The sequence below is a fragment of the Ahaetulla prasina genome, chromosome 2 (assembly GCF_028640845.1).
Source record: "Ahaetulla prasina isolate Xishuangbanna chromosome 2, ASM2864084v1, whole genome shotgun sequence".
NCBI classification, from domain to species: domain Eukaryota; kingdom Metazoa; phylum Chordata; class Lepidosauria; order Squamata; family Colubridae; genus Ahaetulla; species Ahaetulla prasina.
In genome coordinates, this window is record NC_080540.1 from 98,021,224 (window position 1) to 98,033,414 (window position 12,191).

At 35.3% G+C, this 12,191-nt stretch overlaps 1 protein-coding gene across 4 annotated transcripts in view; it reads right to left on the bottom strand.

Moving 5' to 3' along the window:
• Window positions 1-12,191, bottom strand: part of RAPGEF6 (Rap guanine nucleotide exchange factor 6) — a 150,627-nt gene that overhangs the window by 47,291 nt on the left and 91,145 nt on the right. For all 4 annotated transcript variants that reach the window (XM_058168507.1, XM_058168508.1, XM_058168506.1 and 1 more), the window contains 4 exons: window positions 5,912-6,092; window positions 3,002-3,138; window positions 2,039-2,197; window positions 1,447-1,599 (listed from right to left, as the gene is read on the bottom strand). In XM_058168507.1, coding sequence (XP_058024490.1) covers window positions 1,447-1,599; window positions 2,039-2,197; window positions 3,002-3,138; window positions 5,912-6,092 — 630 coding nt within the window. The remainder of the gene's footprint in view (window positions 1-1,446; window positions 1,600-2,038; window positions 2,198-3,001; window positions 3,139-5,911; window positions 6,093-12,191) is intronic.

Here is a 12,191-nt window from a genome sequence, read left to right on the forward strand (position 1 = left end):
GCTTTTAGTCTCAGGGCAATTGCAATGTGATCTGGTTTTGAAGATATTACCATTAGTCTACTGATCATGTTTCAACTGCTTTTGACAGAATCAACTATGGTATCCTTTTGGACTGGCTGTGGAGTTTGAGATTGAGGGACGCCATTTGGCAGCCAGTCTCAATCACTATTGATAGAGGAGAAGTGACTGAGGCCAGAGACCCTCACTTATGGAGTGCAATACATCTCAATGCTCATGCCTCTTTTTTACATGAAACTGTCAGGTGATCCAAAGTTAGAAATTAGGTGGCTATATAAATGTTCTAAATAAAGAAATAAATCACTCTTTGGTTTATAGCCATTGACTTACTTTAGATCTTGATTCTGGACCAAGTAGGTGATGCTATTGAAGTCCTGTCCCAATGTCTGCAGGCTGTGTGAGTCTTGAAGCAAATAGTTTAAGACTCGATCCTAACAAGACTATATGGCTGTGGATATTTGCGTCCCCTTACATATGAGAATTTTCTATTTTTGCTCTTGGATGGGATTGCATTTTCCCATTCAAGATTGCTGCATGATCTGGGGATCAACCTGGACTCGCATCTCAAATGACAGCAGTGGCCAAAGGGCTTTTGCACATGAGCACCTAGTTGCACTCTTTCCTGGAATGGAGATCCTTCAAATAGTCACCATAGTCACCTAATGAATGGACCATTGTAATGCACTTTCTATGGGACTGCTCTTAAAAACTTCTAGGAAGTTTAAGAATGCAGGAGTATAGGTAATGGTGAGCATACCTCAGTATGCCTGTGTGACCCCACTGCTCCATAAAGCTGCACTGGTTAACTGTAAGCTTATGCATATAATTCAAGGTACTGGTTATCTCCTATAAAGCCCTTCTTGGCATAGGGCAAGGTAGTTTATCTGATAAACCACCTACCGTATCGCCTGCAAACTGGTGAGTTTGGGGCACAGTGGATCAGGGGTTCCATTGATCAAGCAGTGTCATGAAGGCAAATTCAAGAAATGTGCCTTCTCTATTGTGTACCTGCCTCTAGAATAATATCCTCCAAGAAATTTGGATAGCTCCCACTCTAATGATATTCAGGAAACTATTAAAGACTGACTATTCACACAGATGGATGGATGGAGCCCCTGTAGTGTGATTTTTGTTGTTGTTGTTGTTGTTTAAAAGTCTGTCTTAGTCCACTTACATATCTTTTTCTTTCTCTGTATTATTTTTATTTTTTTTAATTGTAAACTCAGAGATACTAAATGTTTGGCAGCCTTTAAGTAGTTTGCATAAATAAATAAAATAAAATAAAATAAAATAAAAGTAATGTAGTTTTTTGAGTTATTTAATAATCCTTTATGATAAGAAACAAGATTTATCCTGAAAACCAATCTTATGATATTCATAAAAGCTGGAGATTAATGAATCCTTAGTAAGATATCATTTTTTGCTTACCTTAATGACAATGTGTCCTTTTCTGGTTCCACTGCGGTCTAATTCTCTATGTTCCTTCACCATAACAATTTCGCCTTCTTCCTCTACTTTATGTGTATTTTTTTCAACATGGTTCAATATACGCCAGTAGTCCTGCTGGGCTATACATACAAACTGTTCCAAAACAAGAAGGACATTTTAAAAAAACAGCAATATTATGTAAAAATCTATTGCCAAAAATGCTTTTATACTATAAAACTCTCCTGTCTTTCTGTTTTTAACCTTCAATTAGCCAAAATGAACATATACCTGAACAAGTTTCTAAATCAATGTACCTCAAATGGGCTAACTTAAAAATGTTTTCAAATTCTGGACCCATGACTTTCAACTATCTTTACGAAAAATTGTATTTGCAGTGGATCATGGGTTGTCTAATAAGTGCTACATTCATCACAGAAAATTGGGAATGGACAAGAAAGCAGCAAAAATTTGACTGGTATTAGGCTTGTCACAGTTGGATAAACTCTTGGTTATTTTAAGGATAATATATTATGACTGTTTATAACAAGCTTCACAAAAGTAAAATATTTTACTCTTATATCATCTATCTTACCTGGCAATCATCTACTTTGGTCCTAACCACACCGTTCATGTGTTGCTTTTCCAGAGATGGGGTAATTCCAAAACTATTTCCCATACAAAGACTTTCTGTTTTCCCATCAGGATAGCTAATTTCCACAGTGCCATTTAAAATAACATACCAAGAGTCAAGCTAAAGTTAAAAAAAAATGCAATCTCAGTTATCTTGCTATCAATCAAAAATTCTCACTCAACAGATAAAAATGAGATTTGATACAAGTCCAGTTTACACTGCAAGGGTGACATGACAATCCAAGAAACAATAGATTAAATTCAGAGTTATGTTAATGATCATTGCCTTTATTACACAAAAACAATCAGAAATCAATAAATAATTAAGAATTTCTGTCAATTACCACTCTCTACAAAATCTTACCTTATGGTAAGCAGTCTGTTGTTGTATGACACCTAACCCCACTGATAATTGGAAATGGATAATGGACATATTATTGTGGTTAGGTGGAAAATATATAGCAGAAGGATTTGAGAAACTAAACATAAGGTTTGTAAATATGAATATAATATTTCCAGGATAAGTATACATAAAATATAAAGTATATAAAATTAAAAAGTATAACAACATTATCCAAATACATGTTAATTGAGTCAACTTATTCAGTGGTACAAGAGTATTTGCATATTTGAGAGCTGTGAAATCTAAATATTCATCACAAAATAATAGCAAGAGTATAGCTTAGCTATCCTCATTGATATTTTAATATGTTTGTCAGCCAAAAAAGAATATCTCCAACTAATCTGACCCATTAGGGAATACTAACGTTGAGAACTTCTCATTATATATATATTATAATGCCAAATAATTGTATGTTTCAGTAAACATTATTGTGATCATCCTATTTGCTCAATAGAGAAACTCAAAATATATGTATCTCATGTATAATACAGTAACATTTCCATGGCAACATGCCCTACTTACTTCTTGTCCATCTTCAAGGATGATGGCTCCTGCTTGCTCTACCACTTCAAATATCATGACTGAACAAAGTTCTCTTCTTACAGACATAGTCATGTTTGCAAATGCTGGAAGCTGATGCATAAATTCCAGTAATTGTTCTAGTGGAACAAAAGTTTCATGTTAAATGTAAATGATATACTTTATAAGATAAAACTATCATGTACATTGTCAAATGTTATTTAATTTTTATAACAAGACTGAATTTCTATCTGTATCATCCATCAATTCAAGCTAATTAACATAGGTAACTTCACTGACTTGAATTCAGTGCTGGCTTTCTATATTGAAAATGTACTTTAATCATATGGAAGGGTTATTATGTACTACAGGTTACACTGAGGGAAAGAGGGAGGAAGAGATTAAATACATAAGAACAAGACTTAGCATTAAGCACTATGCAAAAAAAGTTGTAACAACCATTTTCCTACATTAACATTTATTTATTTATTTATTTGTATGCATGCATGCATGTATGTATTGATTTAAAAAGTCTTACATAGCCACCCACCTAATATACAATAAAACTGAGCAGCAAACAAGGACACAATAAAACATAAAAACAATTCCCAGCAGTCCAAAACAAATTCCTCCACCATTGAGCATTCACATTTATTAGGCTCTAACCACACACTAACCCAGTCAGTCCTTGGAGAGAAAAACCAATTTTCCAAGGTTTTCCAGAAAGCCAGAAACATTGAAGGAGGATGTTTCATTGGACATAAACAGCTACAGAGAAGGTTCATTTCCTAGTCCCATCAGATGACAACATTTAATAGAAGTGTCCGGGACCATGACCACTCTATCCTATCTGGTGGAACAGACAGATACCCTTAGAGAGAGGTATTTCACACCTCTGGTCCTATGCCTTTCAGGGCTTTAAAGATAATAACCAGCATCTTGAATTTCATCTAGAAAGAAACTGGGTTCTAGTGCAACTTACAAAGCAATGGCATATAACACAGGCATAGTGCCTAGATCTGCAAGTGCCACTGCATTCCAAATCCAATTGTAACTTCACAATTATTTTTAAGGGTAGTCCTGTGTATTGAGTGTTGCAGAAATCCAATCAGGAAGTGATCAAAGTATGAACAACAATGAGCAGAGCTTCCAAGTTGAATTGGTGCTCAAGATGAATTTGTGCAAAGGCCATCCAGTCATGGCTGACGTGATCTAGGGGTGCTTTTCATTGCTTCATCTCCCACAGCACTTCCATAAAGCAGAATGCTATACAGGATCCACACTCACAGGGATTCTGCATAGCATGATCTAATCATGGCCCTTGTCACATGCCTATCTCAAGCAGCAATCTGGATTTCAGCTGGATAGTGTGTCACAGTCTTGGTAAAATTTCCAAGTTCCTTCTACAACCCAATTGTGGTGGGATGATTGAATACGACCCATCTCCCTACAATAGGGGATAATTGCTCAGAACTCCAGATACAAGAGAATGTGAGGCCACCATAGTTGCCAAGGTGGTCATGAACTCCCAAGCATTGCTGACTCCAGGTCCAGAGAAGGCAGGTAAAAATCCTCCATAAACATAAGCCTGGAGAAATCTACCCTGAAATTGGCCAAAAAGTTGAGAAATTTGAGCAGGGAGGAAGATAAGCAAGCAGCAGTCCCAAGTGATCTCTTTAACCCAGTTTCATAAACACAGTCCAGATCTGGCTATGTCTGCGGTAGTACCTCTAAAGCCCACCAGGACCCCAAAATGACAATAGCCACATTTCATCTCCTGCCCAGACTTGCAGATGATGCAAAACCCAAAATCTAGGAAGATACATTTGTGAGCGAAAATGGCACTTCCCATACTCAATCAGGTTTTAATGATACATGCCAGGCCTTTGGTCCATAGTCAAGTCATCAATAAGATGAACTTTATTACAAAAAAAACTAAGGTTAAGTAGCAACAGTCAGAATCCAGAGCTCCTAAATCTTCAGGAATCAGATCTTGGGACTACATACAAGAAATTAGAATGTAGAATTGGTCTCGGACCCTCAGGCCACTTTCCTTTAGGGCATGACCCATCATATCTCCCATCATACCTTCAGGATCCCATTGTGAGTGCATTGTTCTCCCTGCTCTCTTTTTCCTACATAATTTCTTTCTTTCCCCATGCCATTCCGTTCCCAAGTTGAGGGGATCTATCCAACCAACCAACCATCAACAAATGTGATAGCTCCAAACAGACTGCCAGAGCTTCTGTAAAACATATTTTGTTTTCCTTCCTACCACATCATCCAACCACTACACTTCACTCTGTTTTCTCCATAACCCTCCAGCCACTCTGCTGTCACCCAGGCCAGAACCAACTTTCTCTTAATTTTTTTTTGTTTTGTTTTGTTTACATTTATATCCCGCCCTTCTCCGAAGACTCAGGGCGGCTTACAGTGTATAAGGCAATAGTCTCATTCTATTTGTATATTTTTACAAAGTCAACTTATTGCCCCCCCCCCCAACAATCTGGGTCCTCATTTTATCTACCTTATAAAGGATGGAAGGCTGAGTCAACCTTGGGCCGGGCTTGAACCTGCAGTAATTGCAGGCTGCTGTGTTCTAATAACAGATCTCAACTAATCTATTAATTAATCTAATCTATTAATCTCTTAATAGATCTCAACTAATCTATTAACAATAACAAACCATATCTTAGGTCATTGGTTCGTCCAACTTTTTTTCCCCTTCCTACACAGTTGTAGTTTTACAGTCTCTTTATTGGCTGATGCCTATTGCTACAAGCATGATATCCTTTAACTTTTATAAGGATTACTAGTTGGGTAATTCATTACTGCATCACTATATATTAATTGTAATAGCTTATACAACAGTATAACAGATTTATTTATGGAGGCAATATTTTTATTTCTCACCAATATCATCATCTGTTTTGTCAGCAGGTTCTTTTTCAAGACACTCCCGAACAACATCTCGCCCTAGCAGAGGATCAGATGTTCTATCAATGTCTTCATCTTCTTCTTCATCATCTTCAGAATCTACAGGCGCTTCTGGGAGACCAGTTAAATCTACATCTCCCATCTCACTTTCTGTAGCCTAAACATACAAGCAATAAATGATATTTACGTTTCTGAAAGTTAAACATTTATGCATGTGATACTGGCTAATTGTCTATCTTTTATTTCCCAAGGCAATAAATCCTATGATCCATCCGTCAAACCACTCTTAGGGAAATCAAGTAAAACCCATTACTATTAGTTAAACAAATACCAACACAAGCAGTTATGAACCTGTATCTTATATATGGATATCTGAGTAACTTGCTGGATTCTAGATTGTTTTTAAAAATTACTTCAACACTGTTTAACTCTGAAATCAAATAGTTAAAACCTACTCAACAACAGGAAAAAGTGGTTTAAAAAATATTGGTTCATCCCAAAAGGATTTTATTAATAGCATGGATGGCATCAAAAGCAGAAAATCTTAATACAGTGAATTTTAACTAGATCACATAACTTGCCAGAAGAAAAAAAATATTCATATGGCAATAAGAGAAATTATATATTCAAACATCGTACAGGTGAACATTGTTTAACAACCACTCATTCAGCAACTATTCAAACTGAAAGAATTGTACTTATGAGTAGTCCTCATACTTATGACAGCTAGAGAGATCCCACAGTCACGTGATTGCCATTTGCCACCTTCTTTGACAGCTTCCTACAATCAAAGTCAATGAGGAAGCTGGCAGGAGGCCACAAACAATCACCACATGACATCCTCAAGTACAGATCATGATGTATTTAATAATTGCAACCAGAATGGCAGGATTTTTGTCGCTAAATAGCACGATCACATGACGTAGCACTTTACAACTGCAATGGAAGTTCTGATCCCAGTTGCTGTTGTTAACCGAGAATTATCTGTATCAGATTTAAAGTTAAATATGTACCAAAGTCATGATAAAATGTGGATAAATTTAAATCCAATCCCTACTTTATCTATATTTAACAGAGCCAACTAATTCTCAATTTGAAAAGTTCCAGATTGCATTTTATAAAGGAAAACAATATTTTCCTTCATAAAATTCTTCACAATCTATCAAAGCCTCAATTAATTTCATTCCTATTTGGCTAACATATAAAACTGAGTAAGAAGGATCAAATGACAACTTAAAAATTAGGAGCATTTCTACAATTTTTCACCACAAGAGGATTTTTGTTGTTTTGTTTTTAAAAAATACCAATTTGTTTTTTAGAGAAAAAGCAGGATTTTTTTTTTGTTCCTAATACTGCGGTGTATCCAAGAATTTTCTTTGAGGCATTAATAAGAGGTACGAGAGGGATGGGCCAATGTTTCTGATTACATAGCATGAATTAGGAAAAAATGTAAATATGGTATGTTTCAATTGTCTTCTTCTCTTATTTCACTACTCTAATACATTCTAACTGCAAAATAAAACTTGGCTTATCTGAAAAGGCACAGAGGAAACACATTACATGATTTAAATGGGAGGGGAAAGATAAATTCCAACGTTCAGTTTTTTCTGGAGAAAAAAGTTAATATTTCTGGAAGAAGGAAAACTCCTGTTGTTATTTGGAACCCTGACATTTGTATGTGTTACAATAAAGTAGTCTAACATTCTTAATAGGTTCAGAAGAAAATACCATCATAACTAGAAAAAATAAATGAATATTCCAGGATTACTGAAGTTTACGTTTGAAAACATTTAAGACCATGATACTACAGAAGCTAAGAAGCTTTGAATAAAAGAAATATTACTTTCCCAAAGTCCCATTTAAGAAAAAAATATTGATCTGACCAATAATTAGTATTTGCTGGACAGATTACATAGAATAATATAAAAATAAAATCTCAATCTCTCCATAATTAATACCTTCCCAACATGCTAATGAAGGCCTACTTACATTGACAAGAAACCCTGGTCTGATCAGGATTAACAGCTTTTAAAATTTATACAGCAAGCAATAGTTTCCTTGCCAGAAGTTAGATAATTACCCATAAAAAAGTTTTATCTCTCCCCCTCTGTTGAGAGATAGCTGTTCAGTTTTGACACAGATGGTCTCTTTGACCCCTCTTTCAAACCAGCAGTCCTCTCTGTCCAAAATGTGGACTTTGCTGTCTTCAAAAGAGTGGTCTTTGTCTTTTAAATATAGAAGGTCTGCTGAATCTTGTCCTGATGGGGGGTTTGATCTCCTATGTTGTGCCATGAGTTTAAGAAGTAGTTGTTTAGTTTCCCCAGATCTGCACGTCTCACTGAATTGTACTGCATATACCACATTGTGCAGCTCTGTACATTGGGGAAACAAAACAACCACTTCAAATTGATTCAAAATTCAAATTGAACAGCCCTTTCTCAACAGAGGGGGAGGGATAAGACATCATCTATCTCCAGTCTGCAACAGTCTGCTTTCAGCAGTTCCAGAATGCTCCACACCCATTTGCACTACTCAGGTGACCCTGAGGACACAGATAAACCTCCTCTACGACTATCTAAAAGAATGCACATGACCAGCTGTCGAAAAGGAATATAAATCCTTCCATTCCCCACCATCCAATCAGAGCTGAAAAAGCTTCTTGGATGAGAAGAGAAACGTCTTCAAAGAAAAAACAAGAAAGTCCAGGTGCCTCTTGAAAAAGCATCTTTGGGACAACCATGATCTGGATAACTTGAGAATCTCCATATATATGATGATGGATGAAATTATCCAGTGCTTCATGCAGATATTTTAAACTGGAGCCAAGAGAGCACCAAATCCTACATGAAGTAGCGGTCAAGGATAGGACCTCTCACTATGATCAATTGGAACTGGTTCAGAGGAAGAGGAAAGCCAGCACAATACAGTGCCATTCACCTCCAATCACTTCAGCTGATCTAGAAGGTCACTATAGTCAGCATTGCAGGCTGCCAAGGGATCAAGAAAACCAGGTGCACTACTCTATCCAGCTTACTCCAAGGGTTGCACAAAAGGGTGACAAGTGCTGTCTCTGCCCCACATTTACAGTAGGTCAGTATCACATCATAAATTCCTAATATATTTGGTAAATACACACATGGATAACAGCTTATATGTTGTATTTATTGGCTTAAAACGAGCCTTTAATTCTACTCCAAGGGACAGATTCTGGTGGAAGGTGTCCCTCATATTTATTGATCAGAGAAAATTTTATTTATATCACAACTTGTTCCAATAAATATGAGTAAGCTTACACTATGAAGTGCAGTCATGTCATGATTTATCATTTTTAGAATATACATCATCCAAGGATCAGGTTGCAATACAAACAAAAAACGTGTCTTCAGAGTCAGTACAGAAGTACAAATATTACATCTTTGCTGTGGTACATTACCAAATTCTCTTAATGCAATGGCTTAAAGATAATTAAAAATAATCCTTTCAAAATTAGGAAGTTGTGTACCTCACTTGTTGGTAATGGTGGTGGGATAGCAAAGTACTGCTAGCAACATTTGATGCATAATTTGTTTGATTTATTCCTCAGATATGAATATAATTTCCAATTTCATAGAGATTTGGGAGGAAGGTAATCCATGCAAAAATTAAAAGGAACATAAATGGAATTTAACAACTGCCTCATACAATGACTGTTTGCAGTTACATATTGCAGTTATATATTAAAATATTCCAAACCTCTACTTTTTATAGGATTATATTACTGTTTTCTGATATTTAATATTTGGAGGCTGCTTTGTGAACCAACAAACTATTACAGCAGCAAGTTTAATAACTGTGACACAATGGATTCATGAGTTCACACTTCTAATTAATATTTATCTACTGGATATTGATTATGTCAAAAATCTATTGTTTTTCTATTCGTTTCTGACTTCTGAACGTAATAAAAACCCTCAATTTCATGATTTCATGTGTTTCCTTCAGATGAGAATTCCCAGATGTTCTGCAGTCTTCCAAATCTGATATCCCCAGAATTACAACCTTTAAAATTCCCAACAAGAATAGGAAATTTCAGTCATGGCACTTTCAAAATTCACCTAGTTACAGAAGGCAGATGTAATGAGGCAATAATGAAAATAATATCCAAATTATTTAAGCAAAGACTAAAAACAAAGCAAAATTATTATATTGCTTTTTTAGAAGCAGCGAATGAGAAGTACACAAGTCTTCCCAAACTTAATATTTTTTTCACAGCAAGTAGATTTTCCTCCCAGTCTGTAAAAATTAAAATCTGTGTGCCTGGTAAAACATACCAGAAAAACAAGATAGAATATAAGGGAAAGATTAAGCATCCCTCTGCCTCCCTCTTTGTGTAAAACAGATATCCAAATTCAAAATTCACATACCAACAATAAGATTCTTCATAATAAAAATACTAGAAGAATCATCTTGTGACACAGACATTTAAAAAGGATTAGTGAGATTTTCACATCCACAGCTGGAAGTAATTTACTAATAAATTTAATTAAGGTGCAAATCTCATATAGTTGAATACAATAAAATCATTATAAACTAGCAGCCCAAGTTAAGAATTAAAAATTTATGTCCCATCCATTTCAATTGAAAACTTAAGCACATAACTGTATATAAATCTGTCCACTGGAAATCCATGAAACTAAAGACACTTAAACACCTACTAAATTATGCCCAAAATAATTATAGAAACATAAACATAACATAGGAAAGACTAATGATCTCTGTTGAACACAGATTTATATTGCAATCTATGTAGGCAGATTGAGTACTACATATATATGCATATGTAAGCAATGCATGCATTGGGCTTCTGCCTTAGATATTACTGCCCCAGCCTTAATAAAGTCTTTAAATTAAAAAAAAAATAAGGCTGAGTACATATAAACTAACTCCAAATAACACATACTGCCCCATTGTTAATTTGACTAACCATGGGTGAACAGATTTATTTATGGTATTTTAATGCCACCCAACTTCAAAGAGCTCCAAGTTGATTTGGCATTTTTCATTTACCTATGAATTTTTATAGGTTATATAATAGTCCAAGCATGTCATAATGTGAAGCACACAGCCTATGAAGAATTTATTCACATGCATAAACCTGATAAAATATACAAGTTTTTCTACAATCTGACCATTACCACCACTACCATTACTAGCACTGCTGATTCAGTCTGATAAAGCAACTAGTAACTTACTGTACAGATAGTAACTAAAAGAAGCTATTGTTTCACGTATCTAGTGCCATCACATTTCAAAAGAATTTTTTTCAACTCACACAAAAGAAAAAAAACAATCAAAAGTGACAAGGAATACTTGAAATTGACTTTTATCAACCAAAGCATTAGAATGGAATGGGAATGGGAATTGGGGTGGGGGTGGAGTGGAGTGGAATGGACTGGAATGGTAGAATAGAATAGAATAGAATAGAATAGAATAGAATAGAATAGAATAGAATAGAATAGAATAGAATAGAATTTTTTATTGGCCAAGTGTGATTGGACACACAAGGAATTTGTCTTCAGTGCATAAGCTCTCAGTGTACATAAAAGATATAAGTGATAAATCATTATCATAGTCATCATAAATACATTCATCATGAATCATAAGATAAACACTTAGTGATTGTCATAGGATACTACACATTAGTCTGTGTAGCTCAGTATTAAATCTACTGTCTGGCACTGCTGTACAATCTGTGGTTCTTGAGATGTGTTAAAAGTTCACTCTGTGTCATCAATTGTGCATTAAAATACAATTGTATCTATTCCCACTCTGTGATTTCCTTCCAGGTCTTTTTAAGAGAGACAAGAAATAACATTTAATATTGTTCTACATGACATGAACAATATTCTATCAATGAGTTACAAATGTTCCTAAATACAATTTTGTTTTGTTTTGCTTATAGTTTATGTTCTAGTCTTATCACCTCTTCCCCAGCAGCATGTGCAGAAGGAGTTTGCTTAATTGGGGATAGGAAACCAAATATAAAGCCAAATGAATCTTGGTTGGATTAACCAAATTTCTAAACCTGAGTTAAAAACATAGTTGTGTCCACACATTTCCATAATATAGTGAAATACTAACTACTCCGCTCTAGAAAATTCTTGCCCAATAAAGAATTCTATTCTATTCTCTTTCAGCTTAGCCTAGCTAGTTCCTAATGGTCAACTGCCTAAAGGATTCCAGCTACTTCATCTTTACAGATTCAAATCTTTAGCAA